Source organism: Strix aluco, chromosome 9 (assembly GCF_031877795.1).
Source record: "Strix aluco isolate bStrAlu1 chromosome 9, bStrAlu1.hap1, whole genome shotgun sequence".
NCBI lineage: Eukaryota > Metazoa > Chordata > Aves > Strigiformes > Strigidae > Strix > Strix aluco.
This window is the reverse complement of record NC_133939.1, coordinates 18,528,233-18,551,761: the sequence shown is the minus strand read 5'-3', so window position 1 is coordinate 18,551,761 and position 23,529 is coordinate 18,528,233. Positions and strand designations below refer to the sequence as shown.

Sequence of the window (23,529 nt, the reverse complement as noted above, 5' to 3'; positions counted from 1 at the left end):
GTGATGAGATGGTTTGTTCTCAGCCCTGATGTGAAAACGTTCTTTTCTTATGTCAGTCACATCCTTCACCTTCCTGGACGAGTCAGTGATGTACCTTTCACAGGTATGGTATTTTGTGAGACTTGTGCAATGTCCCAGACAGAATGCCACCAGCTCATCTAACCCAGCCAGGCTATGCCAGACTGGAACAGTCTGGTATGGTCAGATGGACCTGGTGATGCAAGAACTTTGGAAAAGTCCTTCCTCAAGGAGGAGAGCCTAGACAACTGTAGAGAAGAGGGGCAGGAGGGGAGCAGAACCCAGTTTCAGAGTAAGGCAAAAACTGAACACAAAAAAATACCTGAATATGTGAAACTTAATATCAAAATTCAGGTTCCTCACATGAAACCTGCTCCTGGGCCTAGCTGATGAACCAGACAGGAGTGGAGGGCAGATTATATGCCTTGGAGGCAAACCCGGTGGATGCGTTGCCCAGATGGGTTGCTTGGTGCTCAGCCCCCAGCCCAGGCAGGACCCACTGGCTGGCGGCTGTTTGCAGCCCTGTGGCAGCAAAGCAGAAGCACCCACAGGTTCCCATGGCTGGGGGCTCCTGGTGCCTCTGGCAGGTCTCTGCAGGACATGTAGACCCTAGGAACACCAAGTCCCTGATGCAGTATGCTAGGAATCCAGGCAGGGCTTTTCTGGAAAAGCTGTAGGAGTTGGGATGTTTTCCAGCTGAGCACATGAAGTTCAACAAAGGAGTGTTTTTCCCTTTCTGCTCAGAGATGCAGATGCCATAGCATGCAGGACTCCTGCAGGCCAACTGCAGACAGGATCAGAAGCGATGTGCCATAGGAGAGCAAGCTCCTTGTCACAGGCTGGGCTTCTAGAAGAAGGCAAATTAAGGAGTCAGTGGGATTGGAGGAATGAAGTCTAATAAATGGGGATAATGAGGAAATCCTTGCAATGCTGTTTGTGTTGCAATCAAAGGGCCAGTTTGGAAAGTCCAGGCCAGTTGCCCAGTTGAATGCAAAGCCTCAGCTGAAACACGTGGTTGTTGCAAGTCTGTGGTTGTTGGGCTAAACCACAGCACTCTCTGAAAAATGAGCGCACCTGGACCAGGTCTGTAATGAGCACTCTCATCTCTGCTCTGTGGATCAACCATCTCCTCTGCCAGTTGGTGGGCAAACAATGTCACAGGAGAAATCCTAGTAGCATACACATACACATGCATATGGTGCTACTTGCTGGCAGGACTGCTTGGCCACATGAAAGGTCTTACATTGCAAGATTTGACTACAGCCCTGCCACTGTGCCAGAAGCTGACTCTGCAGGATGCCTCTTCAGGTAGACACAGATGTAAGACTGGAAGAAAATGCTGCTACTGTTGGTATCTTTTAGATGTCCTTTGTGAAAACACTGAGACAATTTTACATCATTGTCAATTCACTGACTGCCTCAGAGTTACTCCATATGTCTCCATGCTCAGGACAAAGGCTCAAGCTCTTTCAGTCTGGTTACTCATCTACATTTATAAATCTGCTACATTTGAGCATCTTCAGGAAGCTACTGACATTTCTGGGGTTTGCTTTTAAGCAGAAATACTGCATTAACGTCTTTCCCTCAGTAATGCAATTATTTCTGATTCTTTTATTAAAAAGATTCTGAGCTTGTATGAATATTTCACAAACATTTATCACCAGCTGTCACCAGCCTTATTGGTTATTTCTAGGATCTCCATTGTCAGAGAGTTTTCGCTATATATATGTGCTCAGAGCAGTACAGAAAACAAAGGCAGTTTTATTATAAGAAGCTCATGTATAAATCAGAAGCTGAATCTGATAAAGGCATTAGCACAGACAGTTTCTTAAAATTATCGAGTTGGAGAAGCCAAGAAATCCAACAGGCTGATGCTATTCCAAAAACATCTTGAGCTCTCTTACTTCTTTGAAATATCTAAGCAATATAAACGAGCATGTAATTCCCACTGACAGTGAAGTTCCCTGCATAGTATATACAGCTCTGGCACCATGTGAATAATAAATGTGATATGGAAGAAGATGCCAAGAAGCAGTCAAAGTTCCCATTGTCTGTACAGACAAATGCCATCATTTCATTGCAAGATGGCTTTAACAGCAGGAATGTCAGTCACATGCAAGGATTGAAATCCAGTGGGAAACTCTCCCCCAACTTTCAACCCATGTTACTCCTTTTCTATGAAACCTACAGCAGAGATGGCCAAAGGGCTGTAGAAAACATAGCCAAGAGGAATTGCATGATTGTGCATGAAAGGCAGGAGAAAAGGCTTAGAAAGCTCCCTCCCAAACACAGTGAAGGGAGAGTTGTCCTAACTGGGCCAGGATTATCTCTTGGGACATCAGCCCTCCAAATTCCCATCCCTGAATAGTAGGAGAGAAGGAGATGCCCCTTGTCACCACTGGACTGGAATCGGAATCATAAACCATATGATATTTTACCCCAGATTTTTCCAGTCAGCCTGCTGGCAAGGCCTATCCAAATGAAATTCTGGCTGTGAATTTTGCCAGCATAAAAGTATAGAAAACAAACAAGCTAGCCTCTGGCTGTTTTCTCTGTGCCAGTCACACACAGATCTGTGTCTCCTGCAGTAGACAGCAGGTGAGAAGTCCTACTATTTCATAGGTAGGATTGCTTTCCTTCCCTGCTCTTCTGCCTAGGAAACTCCAGAGGGGAAATTGTAAAAGTCCTTGGAGAAGGAGTGAGCATAAAAACATGGGAAAAAATTAATCTCAATGGAAATCCTTGACTAATTGACAGGTTGGAATAAGAATGACCATAGAACCCAAACTATGCCAGGCAACCAGTCTGCTCCAGGCACTGCAGGCTCACTCAGCCAGCCACATGCCTGGCTGTTTTGCTCTGCCAGCTTTACAAGGCCTAATTAGCTCTATTCCTTTTGTTTGTAATTACAAAAGCAAACAGCCCTTGAAAAGAGAGGGACTAGAGGAGGCAGCTTCTTGACTGAGCTTAAGAAAAATGTTTTGCAAAGATTGCCTTTCATCAGATGTACTTGAAAATATGAAAAGGATGAACACAGAAGCCCTGGTGAATGAAAAAAGGTTTCCAGGCCAAACAGAAACAAGGGGGAACAGAGCCTTGCTACCCCAGGGAGACGTCAATGCAGGTTAGAAAAGACCATCCCCAGCTGGAACCATTCTCTACCTGGCCTGCAAAATATACATGTAGCTGGTTGTGCTCATTGTCACAGCTGGGGGAAGCACAATACCCTCTCAAAGGGGCTTTAGTGAAATGGATCCTCCCAGGGCCCATCTCTTTATAATCCTGTTAACCCAGAAGCATCAAGAAAACACACATAAGAGTTTAAGAGACACATATAGGTCAGCAGGTCTCTTCCTGCTCTGGAGGCAGAGCATCTCATGCAGATAGCCACAGCCTGCACATATGCTACACCCTGCACAAAGCTACAGAGAACAAAGCACAGCTGAAACAGAGCATCTCTTCCAGGACCACCTTGGCTCCACACCCCATCCCTTCCCCATTCCTGCAGCTCCCACTCCCCTGTCAGGGAGCCATCTGCCTTCCCCCTGCCCCATCCTGCCCCACCCAGGGTGCAGCCTGCCTTGCTAAGGAGCAGACCTTCTGGTTCCAGGGCTGCAATCGTAGCAGATTACTGGGTGAGTTTCTGCCAGAGGCCACAACTGCCTGACTCACTGCAGAAGATTTGTCCCCACCTATGTCAGCTAGAGATACACACAACTAAACAAGCTCCATACTGGCAGGCAAGCATCCAAAAGCCCAAGCCCCCCTCTTTTCTTCCATGCACACTGTCCAAGTTCTGCTTAAAACCAAGAAATGAGATAATGCAGTCTGATTTTCCTTAAAAAAGTCCATTTATTGAAATTGTTTAAACACTTTATACAAGTTCCCAATACAAGCATCTGCTCCCTGGCTCAGGGTTAATGCAAATACAAAAGCACAGACTTCAGCAGCTCTTTAATGTGACCTGAGCTGCCACCTCCTAAGAGGAGGTCTCATGAGGCAGCTGCTATGCACAGGCAATTCCCCATGGAGAAGTGGAAGCCACATGACCCAGCTCCAAGCACAGGCCAACATCAACTCAAGCCTGAAGCAAATGCTCTGGTTTGTTTCTTTTAGTAACTTTGATTTATGTTGCAGAGTCAGGTCAAACAGAGGTACTAGGCTTATACAGATCGCCAACCATTGTTGTACATAAACTCAGCCCCAGAGGCTCTCCCTGTCTACAGAAGGAAATGAACAAATCTGATGCCTCTGAACACATACACAATTATAAAGCTTCGTCAGAAGCAAGCAGATTCCTTCTGTAGAAAAAGCAAGGTTGAGCTTTGGAGAACCGGTACCATACTTCTAGGAATTATGAGACTTAACTCCAGCCAACCTCAGCCAGTGTTAGTCAAACACCAAGTGACTGACTGGGTGTTTCAGAGGAAGGGGTGGGAACCTTTGATGAGCTGCATTTTATTCTTTTTAGATATGACTTAATATGCAAGGATGGCTTTATCTTTAAAATGCTAGTTTCTTCCTCTTTGGCAAGCTTGGATTGAAAGAAAATGCCATACATAACCTTTGGATCAGTTTCCTTGGAATTTGCCTTCATATCATCACTGAAAGTGTTTACAAGAGAAAAGACAGGATCAAATGGCAGCATGTGAGGTATTCTTGGGGAAACATCAGGGAGCAGCAGTGCATCCAGTTTGGTTTAACACATTTAGCTGCATAAGGCAAAGTGAGATCAGTAACTAAGCCCAAATGAGAAAGACTCAAGGAAAGAGGAGAGTGGGTTTTTTTTAAAAAGGTGGCCTGTAACACACGCAAGGGGATAAAACTTCAAGCTTCTCCTTTCTCTCCCAACCTGTGGAGGAAGGCTAACCTAGGTTCATAGGTATTGCCACTGGAAAGATGAAACCTCCAAGCTTGGGTTAAGCTTAGTATTTGTGAGTAAAAGGGAAAAATAATACTTTTTTTTAGATGGATGTTGGTGCTTTTTTTAGTTGTTTTTTAAAGAAAAATAGATGGTAACAATTCAGTCCTATATTCCATTAAGTTAGAGCCCAGTGTGGTGTGTGTAGAAATTAAAGGAACATATATATGTAGGAGTCTGGCCCGCGCTGGGGGAAAGTTAGTGCAGGCAGAAGAATGCAAGGACGAAGACAAGGCCAGCAAAATAAGGCTGGCAAAAACACACAAGATAGCAGATAAGTGAGAAACACCTGTGGTCAGCAAAAGCACACAAGTCTGAGCAAAACAGGGTATGAGACAAGGGAGTTTTTGGCAAGTTTTGGGCTTTACATGCTAATTGCAATTAACCAATGCAAATGCTTGTAGAGGCGCATGAACAGCGCGTGTAGATAACCTGTAGCCTATTAGAAGATAGATGAGCGCGTGTACGGAACTTAGTAGAATATAAATGTAACCAGGATTGGAAAAATAAAGAGGGACGATCTGATCATCACATTGGTGTTGTGTCGTTCCTGTTCCCGTATAGAGAAATAAGGACCCCGGCTAATGGTGACCCCGACATATATACAAAGTGATGAAACTAATAGCTTAAGGGGAAACATAATTTTAGGGAAAAGACTTTACATGCAGGAATGTTTGAGGAGATCTAAAATGCTCTTGTACTGTCTTACTGGCGTCATCTTCAGCACCCTTGTTTCTGTGCAGATTGGCATAACAAAGGGTCAGTCACAATTCAATTGCTGTGACTTAAATTGAAAACTCTAACTGTCCATGCACATGCTGTTGGCCAACAGAAGGTGCAGTGTAAGGTGGCTTGGCTTAACTGTATGTCATCACTCTTTTGACAAGATCTTTTAAGTTGATTGTGTCCGAGCAAAAGGCTGCAAAATCGTGACTACAGGTTAGCAGATTCCCAAAGCAGCTCCAGGTTTCCCTGGTGCTGGGGAAGAGCTAAAGAGAAATGGTTGCCTTCTGTTTTCACTGGGTGTCTCTGGTGGGGCTGCTGCTGTTCCTTAGACCCTGAGTGCTGCCAGTGATTGTCTGTGTTCCCACCCTAATGTCCAGTAACAAAGAGGATTACAAAATTATACACATTTTTGGGAGAAGAGGAAGGCAGAACCTAGAGTCTGAACTCTGCTCAGGACAGTGGCATTGTAGTGTCCTCTCCAAAATGCTTTCACTACCAGTGCTGGTGGCTCCTCTCCTTTGTTTCATTATACATAATCCTTCCCTGTGGAGGGGGCATTTTTTGGATAGCCTCGGGTGGGTGGATATGAAGTTTCTCTCCGTGGACAGGAGCAGCAGAGGAAGGATCCCCCCAGTATGGCCAGAGAAGCAGCTGCCCAGCCTATGAAGAGAGCTGATCCAAACTCAAACCTGGAGGAGAAAAAGAAGAAAGTGAATACTACAAGTAATGCCTCTGGATTAGTGTTAGCATGTTCACACAAAGCAGAAGGGAACTGAAATTGGGATGGAAGTGGCTTCCTACAAGGCAGCAGTTTGGAGCAGCCTGAGACTCAAAGCCCAGAGCTTTGTACACTGGGTTTAGTCCAGTCTGCCAGCTCATCTCAAACAAGGGCAGCAGGGCCAAGCATGTGCAAACCAGGCCTTAAGCAGTTAGTGAAGAACACTAGAGACACAGCAGTTAGGTCTCTGGCAATGATGCTGCCTTAAAACAAAGCCAGGACTTACAAGCCACATGGATGATGAGATCTGGTCCTAATGCTCTTTCTGCAGTCTGACACTAACCCAGCTAGGTCAGGAAATTTCCTTCTTTGTTTTGAGCCACTGCTACTCAAAACTAAGCCCTGGGAGCATTTGTCATGCTATACTATAGTGTTGTATCAAATGGGTCAGTACCTGGTGTTGACAGGGGTGAAAGGGTCATAAAAGGCCCGAGCCACTCTGTTGCCGTACCACGATGTGGCCACCAGTGCTGCCAAACCTGCATGTTAAGGGAACACAATGACTTATTAAGAAAAAGCAATCAACAAAATCACTGCAAAAACAAGTGTGTAGCAGAACCAGCATCTAAAGTGATGCTGAGCTGCTGCTACCCTGTAAGTTCTGAGCTGTTAGCCTAGTGCTGGCTAGGAGAAAAATTAAGAAAGGATTTGAGGTCACACACAGTCACATTGCACCAAAAGCAGGACTGCTGACAGCCTTTCACTGAAAGAGGGTGTACAAGTCAAACTCAACTCTGCTAATAGAGGTGGAAGGCATGCAGTCCCTACAGAAAGTATAATGATAGTGCCAAGAGACCCAAGTGCCTCAGATAGCCAGCAGCTACTGTGCCAAAGTCCACTGGGGAATTCCCAGCTTGAAATGCTCTTGAAGCAATGACAGCAAGCCCTCCCCATCCTCTCATATCCTATGCAGGATAAATGCCGTTTAGGAAATGGCACATTTAGCATTAAATGTATCTGTGTGTTACCAACCTGCAATGATGAAGATCACCCCACCAAAGACAGCCATCCGCATCTTCTTCACCTGGTCATCTTCCATGCACTTCATGCATTTCATGCCAGTCACAGCAACAAACAGACCGACAAGGCCCAGGAGTATTGCAGCCACCATCAAAGCACGAGTGGCCTGCAGACTGCCTAGAAGACATTAGGATTTGAGTTACCACAAAGAAAACTCAAGATACAAACAGAAATTCAAATTACTGGGCTCAGTAATCGTGTCAAGACACTCTGCTCCCTGTTCCACAGGATACAACCAAGCAAGACATTTCTTTTTAGCTTTAAGCTCCCAGAGACTGTCATGCATCAGGATCAGAGGACGCTCAGCCTCTTCTAAAATGCATAGCAAACAAGGGCATGCAGCCTTTCACAGGAAATGACCTGGGAATTGCCCTCAGACATCTTTTGTTCCTTGTTCATTTGAATCCCAATTGGAAGGACATATCTGTTTATCAAAAGAAGTATTCAGATTTAGGCTCTACCTTGACAAAGCATTTAGGCACATGTTTTAATATGAATAGTGCCATACATATGAGTAATCCCACAGCAGACAGCAAGGCCCCTTTATTGCTCAACACATCCAAAACCTGTCTTTTATACAAATACCTCAGTGTAAATTTAGGCATTTTTTTGTGCTAAATTCTCAGCTTGAGTCCCAGAGGGTACAAAACACAACTGCACCAGAAACAGGATTTTCCCAGCCAAGTGAAAAATAGGATTTTTTTTTCCCCCAACCTAAAATATTTAGCTTATTAGACTCAAAAATATTCAAATGTTTTAAGAGCCTCTTGTGCTTTTGAAGAATTAGAGCATGGGGTAATGCCTCCCATAGGCAAGGGTTGTATTTGCCTGTATTTGCCTTCAGAACAGACAGACTCAATGTACTTTATCCAAAATTTGGTTTTATTTTGATTCATCTGAAGGTATAAGCACACTAACCTTATGTACATGAACTACTGAACTCAGATTTTCTTGATACCAAAGGAGAAAGAAAATTATATAAATTAAGTCATTACTGAAAAAATCTCAGGTGACAAAACACCTGAATAGCAGTGAAATAAGAGCCTAAGCGCTTTATTGCCTAGCAAATCAGGTTTGTTTGAACAGCATTGATTTTAATATACAGTCCTGTTAATGTGTGGGAACAAACAGGGCTGGTTAATCAAAGGAACAAGCTCCCAGGAGTCGTAACCAAAGCAAAAGTGTCCCTTGATACAGAAGGTGTAGCAGTGACACATGCAGAGTTTTAGCAAAGTACCACCAGAATCTGTTCCCAAGTCTGGAGAGCTCACCCCTCAAAGCACACTGACCACATTCTGCTAGAGCTCTGCAAAGCACTTCAAGCTTGGACAACTGCAGCTGCAAGATTTAAACCTACAACACAGCACCTGCAAACCCATCAGAGCCTGTGCTACAACAACAGGCTCTTTGGCCCAACCTGAAACACAGACAGGAGTTCAAATCTGATACTGGCCAGGAGGGTAGCACAGCTGCACACCTACCCTCTGCAGCTTCTTTACTACACTTTGCCCCATGGCACTGCTTGTGCAGGAAAATTCTTGTGACCCACACCAACAGTCTACCAGGTTCTAGTTCTGCTTTAAAGATAGATCTGGATCTGCCTCTACACATACAACCTTATTATTCTGTAAATAGATTATGAAACCAGTTAAAAACAATAGAATAAAAAGGCAATAATCAGAGCAATAGGAAGGGACACACCTTGTAAGAATAGTTTTGGCTTTCTTGGGAAAAATCCCACAATCAGCTTGGTGAATGTCACCTCTCACCTCCTTCAAAGGGGAAAAGTGACTCACCTCAGCACCCACCAGGTGTAAACCAAAACCCATCTGCTGCATTGATTGCAGAAACCCATTTACAAAGCCATTTATCACTTTAGCATAAATCACAATAGCAATAATCAAACACATTTTTAATAGATTTATCCCCACTGTCAGAGATTAGACTCTAAAAATAATTTCTAGTTTACAGAAATTATGCCAGTTTTCAGAAAGACTTCAACTGACAGGTTACCACCCAGGCAACCAATTCAGCTGCCATACATTTAAGGGTAAATTGTGCATTACATCAGTAGCTCTGGAGAGGCCAGTGGCTGAACAGTAGTTCATACTTTGCATGGGAAAGGACATTTTCTGCAGAGGTACCAAATTTGTTTCATCAAGTCTACAGTAAATTGGGCTTAGTCTTGCTGCAGAAGAAATTACTTTAGAGGAGAGGGTTTTGAAAGAGTTCTTTCATGAAGCTGAAAATGGGAAATGTTATCTCCAACAACTAGAAAACTTGTTATAAGGGTGGGAAGAGACCTCTCCCCTTCAAACACAGTACTAACAGACACAGGGACAAACACAGGAAGATGCTTGAAAATGTTTCTATGACCTCAGAAGACCTAGCTACAAAACCTCCTAAAAATCTCAAAATGAACAAGTATTAACTGGATGCATGCCACGACAGCTTTGCAGAAACAGCTGAACAAAAGGCAGCATTGTGAGCATCTCCCAGGGCCACCTGCTTTCAGCAGCAGATGCTGGAGGGACATCTCCTGGTGTCCTCACCCCTCCTTTATGCATGGCTCCATGGTGTAAGAGGACAGAAGCATTTAGGAAGCTTGCAGTAGGACAGAAAGGCAGGTTGGCACATTTGCAGAACAGACTGTCCCTTCATCCCAAGAAGTTTTAATGTGACATGTCTGTATTAGCCAACCACCCTTCCCGGCTGCCCTGTGCTCACAGCATGTGCTGGGAGACAGCACTTGTCTTCCTACCACTTTTGCAATGTGTGCTGTACATTGCAGTTAATCATCATGCAACTTATTAGTTACTATGTACACATTAACAACTGTGTTGTCAATGGAAGCTGCACATCCAGAGGCTGAGAACACTAGTTTAATATTAGTTCTATTGTTCACATGGGTCTTTCCAGGTGCTGTAAAAAATCCCAAATGATACAATATTGTCAACCTGCTAAACAGGACTGGCTACAGACAAGTAGAAGTACTCCACAGCAATTTAACTTTACAACTTGTATCATATTAGAGAGAAACAGGATTTCCCCCACACTCCTTGCTGCTGCAACTCTCACCAACAGGAACAGGTAGCACAATGCTTGTAGCCTCCCATGGCTGTCAGAGAGCCCAGGCAGTCTTGGGAGCCCGTGGGGGAAAAAAAGAGTCCTGTACAAGACAAGACAAACTGGCCTGGCACCCAGCAACAGCTGTCAGATAGCAACAGTATTTTGTCAATATAAACCACTATTGACTCGGAAGCCAAGCCTTTTTATTGCTGGTTAGTAATGAGAGACCTGGCCTGAAAAGCCTATAGCAACAAAGCAGCAAGTACTGAAGAACTGAGGCTTAAAGCTACTGAGGATGGTTAACAACAAACGTGAATTTTGCAGGCCATAAAATACTGTGTAAATCCACAAAAAATGACACAGCAGTTCACACCCCTTTCACATGATGAAACCCATTATTTTAAAACTTGCTAACAGTTTTGACTTACTGTTAGTGAATTTGAACACAAACTACACAACGCAATTCATCTGAAGCCTACGTAAGACTTTTCCCCTCCCACAGTTATCATTACCTGACACAGAAGTAATTGCCGGCAACTGCTTAGTTAAAAGGACTTCACCAGCATACATTTGAGGTTATTTTTCTGTCATCACATTTCCTTATTTATTCTGTTTATGTCATCTACATTATAGAAAATCTGTTGGTAAAGTGCCATGGGATTTTTGTAATGCTTGTTTGTAATGTAAAATCGCTGTAATGGCTCTGTGTGCAGATTATTTTCTGATAGGGATGCTCATTGACTGCCTTGTTTGTATGCAAACTATGGACTTTTCCTTCCCTTCCCATGGGCCTCCATGTAACCAAGTGATGACAGAATACAGGTGAAAATAGACGCTGTGCAGCTGCCTCTAATCTCTGCAAGTCAAGTTCCCCAAGAGTTACAAGCACCCCTGTAGTGTAGGACGCACATCCCACAGTCCAGCTCCAAGAGAAGTCAGCAGCCTTCAAAGCCTTCCCACTGGGGTTTCATGAAAGCTGCATCTCCTGGAAGGAGGGGAATCTGAGATTCTGCTGCTCTGCCCTGCCAGCATGTGAAAGTTACTTTAGTACAGCTGGCAAGGGAATGAAGATCCAAGTAAGCTTCAGAAGTAGCCAGCAATCATTTCACACTTTGCAGTCATTCTGGCTGGACCCAAAAGCCTGCCAGTGGCTTGGAGGCTTTCAACCCCCTTACTAGCCCCTGCAGAGACCCTGCACACCCATCACCATCAGATATGCTAGTCTGTACTCCTTCAAAGCACCTCCTCACAAGTCTAGAAGACTGTACAGAGGAATCTGCCCAGGACGCAGACTCAGACAGGGTCATGTTTCTTGCCAAAATGGAAAGGCTGGGAAGTCCTCACTGCATGTCCAGTCCAAAATGGACAGGTTCAGTAAGTGACAGTGGCTTTGTACTCTGCCTAACCCAAAGCAAGTAAGGTTCAATGCCCTCCTGCAGTCACTCAAATTGCAGAGAAAGCTTGCCGGCAAGACAAGTACCACCATTTCCAGATTCCTGGTCAGAGGAGACCTGGGTAGCCTGTTTTCCCACGAAGCCTGGAAATTCCCTTACCAAGAGATTTAGTAACACATAGTAATACTAGCTACTAAAGCTGCTTAGAATCTGCTTGTAGAGCAATAAAGTCAGTGTATTGCAACAGACTCCCATCCCCTCTTGCAGACACAACACCGTGCAGGAACAGCCTCGGTGGCATTCCAAGTAACCCTCTACCTTCTCAAAGGCACAAGTGAGACTGTTTTATCACTCAATCATGATTTTTCATGAGGAAGGAACAGGGATTGAGAAACATGGGAGCAAGTTAACCCTTAACCCACATGAAAGCACAGATACCAGCAGGTTCTACCTGCTTACTCCAGATCTAAAGATGGAGAGATGACAAGCTATTTGGACACATTTGTCCCTCATGTTATAGCTACGTCCCTCCCTGGACCACCCTCCCAATTCCCCCACCATCAACAGAACAGCAGTAACCTGAGCTTCACGAACCCTTCCTTCCCCCCACCCATCCTCTTCCCTAGCTCCTGGAACAGGCTCAGCCAGGGTGGTAAAGATGGAAGAGGGAAGATTTCACGTTTCAGTGATGCTGTTTGACCCAGAGGGCATCCAAACCTTTGTTTATTTTCTGGGCTAGGGCACAAAGGCTCATTGTGGATGTATTAGGTTTGGTGCTGAAGTGGTAGATGAGTCTCAGCTTGTCTCAAGCACAGAACCTCTCCCAGCAAAACCAAACAGGGCGATGAGTATCTCCAGCCAAAACAGCCCAGACAGGACCCAGAACAACCTCTACTCTGAACAGTAGAGTGTGGTTAGGTGGGGCTGAAAGCTTCCAGAGACAGGTACCAGGAGGAGCCCTTCTCCTCCTGCGTCTGAGACCATCCCCCTAAGACCCCGGAGGAGCACAAAGCTCAGCTAAGCTCCATGGATGATGCTGGAGGGCTACAAGAACAATGCTGAGGCTGTGCAACAAAGCCTTGTTGCAAGGGTGGCTTTTGTTGCCTCTATGTCTGCATGTGGCCACGCACTGCTTTTCACGTAAGCCAGCAAAACGCAGCCTTTCTGTTGCCTGAATAGGAGCCCTGACATAAGCCCTCAGCTGAACGCAGCTGCGGGAGAAGTGCCAGCATGGGTGCACTCCAGCAGCATGGCCACACGGCAAGCTGGAGGCCCCTCAGTTGGCTAACGGTGCTTATCAGCTTGTGCCAACCACATCTCTGACCTGCAGCATCAGTCCAAGCAGCCAAACACTGACACACACAATCTGGAGGAATGGCAATAGCTACCAGATACACAAAAGCTCCCTGGCAAAGCATTCCCACAACCATGGGATTACTGCAGGTGCGAGGAGGCTCACTCACTCCCTTCTACACAGACAAAGTAATTACAGATCTGAACCTCTCCCATCAGAGCACGAGGCTCTGACATGGGGCTCAGAGCATTCAGGGCATGTGAAGCTCTGGCAGGAAAGCGTGGCCAGGCAGAAGTTTCTACCTACATAGCTGTGCCACCTTCACCGTGACATAAACGAATGCAGGAGGGGAGCTCTTACTGCCCAGTTGCACCTGTCTCAGGGTGCGGCTGTTGAATGGGGTATAAATGTGTTGGGTTTTTTTTCACACCTCCACCTAAAACCACAGCTGGTCCCTGCCCAAGCCTACGTGGCTGTAAGACCTTGAAGGGAGAGCAGGCAGGGAAAACAGCAGATAAGGTGTTATGTCCCTAGGCACGATCTGCTTTCAAGCGGGAAAGGTGCAACCTAAGCAAGGAGTCCTTCAGCCAGCCCTCACTGACTTTCCTAAGGAGGAAAACATTCCTTGCGATTTCTTGGGCTTCCTGGGAGTTTTCAGGCAAGGGCACATTGCAGGGCCAGGGGCTCTGTGAGAGCAGAAAAGCCCACTAATAGCCCAGTCTCGGTCCCTGGCACCTCACACCTCCCTCCCCCATAGCCCTCGAAGAGAAGAGCCCTCATTGTTTGCAGGACAAAGGTGAGGGGAGCAGCTGGTTTTCAGCACTCAGCCATGAATGGGCCAGGTCTGAAGGTCCTGGGGCAGGTTTCTGGGAGTCCGTGCAAGCCAGGCTCCGCACCTGATTCCGCGGGCAGGTCTCATTTACAGCACAATGGGCTGCAGCCACAGAGCCCCCGAGGCAGCCTTTCGCAACCCACCCAGGGGGTGGTGGCTGGAGATTCCTCAGCACTGCTGGCATCTGCACCCCCCACCCCCAGTCAGAGATAAGAGGCTTGAAGCTGAGCTTATACATAATTGCTACTCAAACCACCCCAGACTGTGTGCTCAGCCCAGCCCTGATTATCCCCAGCCCTACACCCAGTCAGTGCTAAGTGGGTGCACCGCACTCCTCAAGGGAGTCGCTTGCGCCTCTTCCAGCTACAGGGCCCACGGGTGTTCGGGGCAAGGGAGCAGGCGTGACCGATGTGGGCTGGCAATGGAGGTGGGGCCCGGGGTGCCCGGCCTCACTGGGTGACACGCGGGAAGGGTTGGTGGCGGTCTAAGTCGGGGATACTCCCAATGATCCCCGGTTTATGTGAAACTGCCTGCTCATTCCTTTGGGAAAGAGAAGGTGACCAAGGTGACAATTATTATTTTATTAATTAGGGAGGGAGAGGAATGGAGGTGTTCCAGAACACTACTGGACTCGGGATGAGGGGAGCGATATTGAGAAAGGATGATTTTTTTTTTTTAACTCCTTTGGGCGTCAGCATAAGTTACATGCTCCAGCGCCCTAGAAACAGCCCTCGCTGGGCTCCTGCTCGGCGTGACCGCCCCGAACAACACCCCAGCAAGCCAGGCCGCAGTTCTCGCATGCGAGAGATGGCTTCGCCGTCCCAGGATAAGATAAGAGACCTAGAGAGTACCTTGATGTACTGCTCTGCCTAAAAGCTACAGCCAGTGCTACCTGAGCTAGAGTGCAGCTCACCTGCCAGCCCTTTGCTCCAAAGCCCCACGGGAGAAGCAGCGACTTTCCCGGTGAACAAAAGACCAAAACAGTCAAACGCAAAAAAGAAAAGGCTCCGTGCCCGAACAGCCCACTTCAGCACCGCTGAGAAACTTTGCTTCCTGCCGAGCCGTGCCCAAACGCAGGCAGCCCCTGCCTGAACTTCTACCGCCGAACGCTCTTGTTCGCAATCACGGCGCTTTCCCGAACTCACGTGCAGCATCTGACCCTTCCCCTCCCGGGACAGGTGTTTTTTTTGGGGGACACACACACACACGACGGGACACGGGGGACGACGGACGGGCAGCCGGCGTGCGGGCAGGCTCCAGCTCCCTCCCCCGCGTACGGCCCCGCCGAGCCCCTCCGCCCCCCGCCCGGCGGGGACGCGGGAAATTCTTCAGCAGGCGCCGCAGAGCCCCGGCTGCCCCGGCCGACAGGCACTGGGGAGTCACCCTCGCCCCGGCCGGGAACGCCACCGGGGAGCCCCAGGGGGACGCGCATCTGAGCCCCGACGGGACGATGGGTGACCTCGAGCCCTGCACCTTCAGCCCCGAAGGGACAGGCGGCGTAGCTACAGCGGGGCACAGACCCGAGACCCGACGGCACTGGCACCCCCAGCGGGACAGGCACTGGGCGAGAGGCGACAGTACTGGCACCCCCCGTCCTAGCACTTTATCCCGAGCCCCGACACGACCGGCACCGGCGTGGGGGTAGTGACCCTACAGGACCGGTACCCTCAGCCCCGACCGCAGAGGATGACCCCGGCGGGACGGTCACCCCCAGCCTCAGCTCCGACAGGGCAAACACCCCAACACCCGCACGCCCCCAGCCCCGACTTACCCTCCAGCTTGAGCAGCGAGTCGTACACCTTGCACTGGATCTGCCCCGTGCTCTGCATGGCGCACGACATCCACAGCCCCTCGTAGAGCGCCTGGGCCGTGACGATGTTGTCCCCCGCGTAGGATGCCATCTTCCACTGGGGCATGGCAGTGCTGATGATGATGCCGATCCAGCCCATGAAGGCCAGCACGAAGCCCAGGAGTTGCAGACCCCCGCTGGCCATGTCTGCGCGGAGCCCGGGCCGGTGGGAGCGCGGGGCGGGGGGGGGTCTGCTCCGCGCCGGCGGAGGGTCGCTGCGAGGGGAGCGAAAGCGCGCACTCAGCTCCGCGCACCGCACTGCCGCCCGCGCGCCGCCCCGCGCAGCTTTTAAAGCCGCGTAAAGTGCGCCCCCTGGCGGCCGCGCCCCCGCCCCGCCCCGCGGGGTTTTTCGCGGTGGGACGCGGCCCCTCGCACCCCCTCGCTTTGCTCCGCGGTGAAGCCGCCCTGGCTGCTGCCGTATCCCCCACGCCACCTACTTCATCCCTTAGGGCGCAGCGTCGGGGGGGTGGGATGTCGACACCCCCGGGGTGAGGGGGGCACCAAAATGCACCCCCCCGGGGAGTGACCCCTCCTTCTGGGCTTCGCCCCGACCCACCGCCCCTGGGGCCCACACTCCCCCCTCAGAGCCTCCCTCAGTGCCTCTGGAGAAACGGCTGGTGGGACTGTCCTTTCTGTGCCCCCCCCCCGGGGCGTGCCAGGGGATGCTTTGGCACCCTTGGAGGTTTCGGCACCTCCAAAGGGTGCCCTGGTTGTGCTCGTGAGTCTCCCCCCTTCTAGAGCTGGGGGGCCATGATCCCACACTCACCTTCCTCGGGCCTTGCTGCCTGTTGCTGCCCTTTACCAGCCGGAGCTATAAACTTCCCTTTTCGGCGAAGACACCCTCCCTGAGCCAGCACATCGGACAGGAGAGGTGGAGATGGGGCCGTGCCAGTCCCCCCTGTGCTGCTGGTGTCCCAGTGACCCCCCTTCCTCAGCCCACCCCAGTGCTGCCACTGCAAGGCACGGGCAGGGGGGCATTTCCCGCTGGCAGGCTCACTGCCCGGCTCCTCGGGCACGCAGCACACGTGGGAATAAACTGCTGCAGAGGAAGCAATAGAGAAGTCATGGAAATTATCAGTACTATGATTTTACAGGGCTTTCAAAGAGGCAGCTGAGCAAACATTCATCATCCATGTACAAATGCTGCCAGGACCCTGAATCCGAAGTTTTGAATCTAACATTTTAATAAGGATGATGTGCTGTGAATCTTTGCATTACTGGGTCTCTCCCTGAAGGAGAAATTTCGGTGTTTGAATGCTTCAGTGATTTACTAAGGTTTATTGAACAAGGGGATTACAGACCAGGAAGGAGTGTCCTCCTTCTCAGGCGTGTATTTGTCCAGTTACTGTTGTGTCCCTTTCTCCTACGTGAATATCTGAATATTGACAGATCCGGACTCGGAATAGGCAGAGTGAGAAAATACTGTGTCTTTCAGAGGGCCCGGGGAACACATGGCTGATGTGGGTGGTGCTGCCTGTCCTCACCATGGGCTGGATGGAGGGGATGTTCAGCCTGGACCTGCTCTAATGCCAGGCTCTGAGATAAACAGGTGATAATTACTGATAAAGGTCCTGCTGGAGGTAGGCATGGGGTTGTATTGTTTTGACACCGTGGTTTGCTGCATTCTGATGATTTAGGAGATTTTGCTGGAGCTGCTTCCTGAGATTTGCAAACAGACAAACAAACAGACTCGTGATTACCTGACCAGTCCTGCGCAATGCCGGTGGGGGGGTCAAAGGGGAGAAAAGCAACTGCAATCTCGCCACACCGGGCAGAGACAAAGCAAGGCTGGTTTGCTCTGAAAACACTTGTGGCTGCCGGTCCCCAACATCCAAGCAACAGCACTGGTGTGACGAAATCCATCCTAGTTACCTGGTAGCAAACTTTTCCAGTTGTGTCCTTTTTCACTTTCAAAGGAATTAGGGAGCTGTGAATCTGCAGCTGAAGAAATGGTGTTTTCCCGGGTCTCTGTGGACCCCAGTTTTATGGCTTTGGGAGTGAGGAAGAGGAAAGCAGCAAATTTTCTTTGGCAATGCAGAGATAACAAAGTAGATACATCTCTCTGCGTATTCATCAAGAACTCTGCTACAGGGAGTACACAAACCAGCAGGGTGCTGGCTGTTGGAGCTGGTCCCTGGGAGGAACAATTCCTTGCCTGATGAAGAGGCAGGGCAGAAACCCATGTGAACCTGAGGAGAGCAGGGTTAGGAGTGTCTGGATTTGATCATTGATGTCTGGGTAGTCATATCAGTCCAATAATGTCCGTCTGCAAAGGAATGTGCAGTGTTCCCAGGTGCTTCAGAGAGCTGAACTGACTCACCCCTTTCCTGACCCTCCTGCCACCCCCCAGACAGATCAGGCAGCTCCTCACTGAATCCTGCATTGCGAGGTCAGCTCTGGACAGGGGTACAAGTTCCAACGACACTTGGAGCAGGTTTAGACACTTTGGCTACAGGCTCTGAGCAGCCAGGAGGGGAACAGAGCTGGTTTATGTGGGAAAGACTTGGGCTTTCTACTGAACGTCCTAGGAGAGTTCAGGGAAAAGTCCTGGCTGGCAATGATCCAATTGCACTTGCACTGGGAGGGACATCAAGAGTGGTCTTGAGGAGCATGTAGCATGTAGCAGGCATGTGCTGTATGATGTAGCACTCTGAACATGCTGCTGGCTCTTGGAAGGACTGCAATTCATGCCCACCCAGTACTTGGGAAAAGCTGGTCTTAGGGTGTGTCCTGGTGGCACCGTTGGGCCAGTTTGTGCTGAATCTGACCATAGTGTGAGTCTGACTGTTTGGACATACAGTAGGACACCATGCATCCTCAGTTTCTTCCCCTTGCAGAAGGCCAGGAAGGTTAGACTGAAGACAGTCTTATTCTGTGAGGAGTGCTGTGGGGTTACAGTCTAGAGCTGCCTGGAGATGGGTGCTGTGTTCCTGAGGGACTGTACAGCCGCCCCATTGCTCCTCTGTCCCTGATGGGTGCTGCACTGGGCAGCGTTACTGGGTGAATGCATGACAGAGTGGCCTTGGGTTAAACAAAGCGATGAAAGGCAATACTGAGATACACCCATGTGCTCTTGGACCTCCGATAGCTCATGTAGGCTGCAGCACAGGCTCTTCTCTGTGCCTTTGTGCACATTTTCTAGGCACAAGTTCTGTGCCTGCATCTTGCTTTGTGGAAGTGAGAGCTTGTGTCTCTTTTACCATTGAACACCCCTGACAACCCACATACACACCTTGTGCATAGAGTCCCATCTTCTTGAACACTCAATTTATATTTTGCTTTCAAGGGACAATTTGAAGTCGATACTTATTACTCACGTTTCATGAAAGATTTCAAAACCCAGCAAATCCTTCTGTGGACATCACAAGGAATTTACACAGCAAGATAAACACTGAAACTCCGCTTTTCCCCTTCATCACTCATCAGTGTTCTCAGTGCTCTGGAATTTGTGGAGAATTTTACAGCACCCCTAAAAGCATCGAGTCTCCTCTTCTGCCCTTCCTTCTTTTCTTTGAAACATGTAATATCTTATTTCTTTTCTTTAGATGATTTTCTGGACTGGTTCAATGGGCAAAATAACCCCTCTTTTTACTCAATAATCACTGCCTTTCCTCCTTTGCCTAAGATTCTTTTTTCACTGGAAGTCCCAAAGAGTTTTCACTCTATTTTCACCTATTATTTCTACTCAACTTTTGGGGAAATACCGTTCCTTCAGATCATTAATCTCAGCTGAAAGACCTGGGTTTATCCAAGATGTTGCAATCTCCTCTGTATGCTCTAGGCTAAAGGTACTCCAGTACTGACAGACCTTAGTGACTGGCTTGTTCTTAAGTAAACATGTGAGTCTTCATTTTTTGCCCTTTCCAAAAGCAGTATCAAGTGAGAAAAGGCATGTATATAGACAGTTACTGAAATCAAACTGCGATGTTTTAGTCTGCGGATAGAGAGACTCCTCTAATTGTTCACAGAGGTTGTCTTCATGTGCAGCAGTCCTTGCTGCACTGAGCAAATGCTTAACACCTTGGTCATATTGCTCCTTTGGGTGTTGTTAGTCAGATGAGCAGCCTCACTTCCGTACTCGGCAGAGATTTGTGCTCTGTGAGTAGTAAACGATACCTGTTTCCTTTTCTGGCAAAAACAAGCTATAACGCTTGCCAGGACTTGCAGGTGAGCAGCCTGGTTTCCTCTTCTCTCAGACATTTCTTGGGGAAGGTATCACTGTGCAAAGCCTGTGTTTGGAGAACACGGGGTCACGTGTGATCCTCTGTCCTGGCGTCCCCTAAAGCTGGCCCCCTGGCTGCCCTGAATTCATCGCTGAGCTAAAACTATTGTATTAGGGGGAAATATCTCATTCTGATTATTGCACATGGGCAGGTGCGCAGAGCAGGCACAGCTACATGATCCTGGTTTCAGAGAGGAGACATGAGCTTCCACATATGGACCAGAAAATGGCAATGGCCAGACAACATCAACCCAGTTGCTGTTTCTGGTGACAGACAGTTGTAGAGCCAGGGAATAACACAAGCACATAGTGACCCTACCCCAAAATGTGTTACAGCCCTCTCTGGTCCATGTCTGAATATATCCTGAGCCAGCGCCAGTACTTTTAACTTCAATTTTTCTCACTTGATTTTTCCTCTGTAAATTTGGCTAGTTTTGTTGTTTTTTTTTTTTTTTTTAAATTTCTGGCACCTGCAGCATCCTGCAGCAAGGAGTTTTGCAGGTTTACTCTGTGTTTCACAGGAAAGTACATCTTGTTTCTTTTGAACCCTATGACTCGCTTCCCCAAAGTTCTGGGGAAAAGGCAGACTGTGGGACCACATGCATTTAACTTTGGTTTACATTGTCTAGAAAAACCTTAAAACGACTTTGTTGTTTATCTACAGGCTGTTTTTTCTTCTCTCTCTCCCGCTTACTCCCTCATCCATCTAGGAGAAACACCCCTGTTGAACCTTAGCTCCAAGCACTGTTTTGCAGGCAGCGCCCAGATGTCTTTGCCCAGATGTCAGGAGGATCTAAGACGGCTGCAAATCTTCCTTGGGATTAGTCAGGATTGTGTCCAACCCAGTCTGCAGTGAGGGGTAGATGTTGTGTTTGACCATGGTAGTAGCTGAAGCAGCCAAAGATCACAGCTTGCAGGGCTGCAGAGAGCACAGCAGCACAAAGAAACCTTAACCCTTCATCAGCTGCTCACTGTTGCAGGACTGCCATTCAGTACAAAGTTTTAAAAAGGTTGTTGGAGAAGACCTCATCCAAATGACTCTTATTGCCTAAAAGGCAACAGGATAGTGAATAGCACCAAAACCTGCACAGCTGAACTGAAATTTCTGTTTCCAGGAGGAAAGCTCAGATTTCCTCTTTGGAATTGAAATGTATGATTGATAGAGGCAGCATCAGTTAGAGGAACTGACTGGGCTTATTTAATACTGACTACACACAGGGAATATGTTGTGAAAATTTGGTTTAAAATGGGCTGTAGGAATTATTCCTTCTCAAATGTTGGGGGTCAGAAACAACATAAACCTTTCTGTGTTTGGTCAGCAGACATGACCTGGAATTCCTAATCTGCTGGAGATAAACCAAGCTAATAATCAACCCTTTTCTTGCAGTCATTCAAACATTCATGTTTCCTCACTGGCTGTAATAAAGCTACAGTTTGGGAGTTGTTTCACTCTGCTCTTCACATGATGGATTTCATCTGGCTCTAGTTAAAATGTGCTTGTATGTAACACACTGAAGTTGCACGAGTCTGAAGGCTGGCTGAACTCCTGGCTTCTCCTCCAAACCGCCCTCCGGTGAGGGCTCTGGAAGGGATCGTGTCTCCTCCCCAGCTTCTCAGTTTTCACCTGTTGCCTTTTTCTCCTCTCCTGAATCAGCAACCCACAAATGACCACAAGGCCCGAGACTGTCCCTCAGAATGCCCCAAAACACTGAAATCATTCCTGTCTGTAAACAAGTGGTTTTGGCATGTGTAAAGCTGCACGGTGTGTGTCATTACCCAGAGCTCTCAGATTGCTGGGCTTGTCTGTGCAAGGCAGTAAGCTGCTGAGAAATAAAGGTGGTCCTGCATTTAGCCACTCACGTGTTCTTTACCAAAGTGATACTGGAAGCTCTGATAGAGATTCCATGGCATGAAACCAATCTCATGGAGGCCAAGAGATTTGACCCATACGGTAGGATTTATTTTGCTTTCGATTTTTCTATTTTAGGATTGTTCTTTCACTGGACATTCTGTACCAGAGGCCAGATAGAAAACAAAAGTCAGACACAATCAAATGAATGGAAACAATGAGTTTCACAGTACTAGAGAGGTAATGGTGGGAAAAGTAGGGAGTTATTAAACTTGCTTCTGCTGTTGACAGACGATATCTCTATGTCATATCATCAACCAATGTCTTTCTCAAAATGTATGAAACTAATTGTGGTGTCAGATGATGGGACAGGTATGGTGGGGCATCGAGGGAAGAGACTCAACAGCGAAGTGGCAGGTGGAGAGTGAGCCTTGCTGCAAGGGTCAACCACAAAATGTGGTCACTTTCCCCACCATGTGCCACTAGGGCCAAGTGGAGCACAGCAGCTTCTGGTGTTGGAGTCCCAGGGCAGGAGAGCAGGAACAATGAGAATAAGTGAGACGCAGGCCTGACTGAGAGGGATAGTGAGGCAGATCCATGCATGTGTGAGTGTCATACTCAGTTCATGAGCCATGAGAGATGTGTACCAAGGTTCTGAGAAGATAAAATTCATCCCTGGTACCATCCATGTAAGAGTTTTCTAAGTGTAATTAGGAAAACATCTCCCAGGTCCTCCAGGGAATGGGCTCAGTGAAGATCTAACACCTGGCATCCAGCCATCCTGTTTGCTCTCACTGTGTTCCTGATGCCTGCAAGGTCTTTGGTCCTGAACCTCCAGGGACCAGTTATAGCAGGAATCACATTTCTACCCATATCTCACCAAGTCTCTACCAGGGACTCAGTGATGGGTGGTGGTTGTGATCAATGTATGAGCTTGATGGCCTAGTTGTGGAATTAATTTCCTGTGATTGGCAAGTGAAGAATCTGATCACCTTCAGGATCACCACTTAAAAATTTTTTTCTTTCGAAGAAAGGAAGGAGACATTGGAATGATATAACAAACAGGTAGAAGGAGGAAGAAGAGAGGATGCCTGATGACTAGATCTGAAGTCCTCTGCAGGAACTGCTGTTAAGCCAATACTGAAGACAGAGTTACTGCCGTGACGTCAGAGTTACCACCACCTATGTTGCTCATCCAGTGAGCAACTAAGCCATCAAGCTCAAGTACCCGTGAGTCTGGTTTTGGGGCAACCTTTATGTCAAGGAAAAGCCCAAGCCATAGTCAGCATTTTAGAGATTGCTCAGAGATTTCTGTCCCAGGATATGGCTATGTCTCACTTTTTGTGCCTGGACCATGACCTCTATCCATTTCCTCAGCCCTTATGACATGTCAGATACTCTGTGCTGGGAAGATAAAGTGATCCTGGGTTCTTCCTAGAGAGGTTCTGCCATAAACTGCTGCAAGATTTGTAGATCAGAGTAGTTCAGGGGCAACATAAAGGCTAGGAGATGAGGTTTCAAGTCTCCTTTGGGATTGCTGAACTCAGTCCCTTGCAC

The 23,529-nt window shown here is 47.9% G+C and overlaps 1 protein-coding gene across 1 annotated transcript; it reads right to left on the bottom strand.

The window, feature by feature from the left end:
* Window positions 1–3,847: 3,847 nt before the first annotated feature.
* On the bottom strand, window positions 3,848–16,140 carry CLDN1 (claudin 1). The gene is made up of 4 exons (XM_074833975.1): window positions 15,824–16,140; window positions 7,416–7,580; window positions 6,838–6,922; window positions 3,848–6,354 (listed from the first exon to the last, which is right to left on the bottom strand). Exons 1-4 carry the CDS (start codon window positions 16,044–16,046, stop codon window positions 6,192–6,194), a joined length of 636 nt encoding a protein of 211 aa, XP_074690076.1. The 5' UTR covers window positions 16,047–16,140; the 3' UTR covers window positions 3,848–6,191.
* Between the last annotated feature and the right edge of the window lie 7,389 nt (window positions 16,141–23,529).

What these genes read in the sequence shown, in the direction of transcription:
- CLDN1 (XM_074833975.1), bottom strand. Translation starts at nt 16,046, where the DNA reads ATGGCCAGCGGGGGTCTGCAACTCCTGGGCTTCGTGCTGGCCTTCATG. An exon ending in CTCGCTGCTCAAGCTGGAGG is followed by an intron (nt 7,581 to 15,823) that starts GTAAGTCGGGGC and finishes AATGTCTTCTAG; the next exon opens with GCAGTCTGCAGGCCACTCGT. An exon ending in TTCACCCCTGTCAACACCAG is followed by an intron (nt 6,355 to 6,837) that starts GTACTGACCCAT and finishes TTTCTCCTCCAG; the next exon opens with GTTTGAGTTTGGATCAGCTC.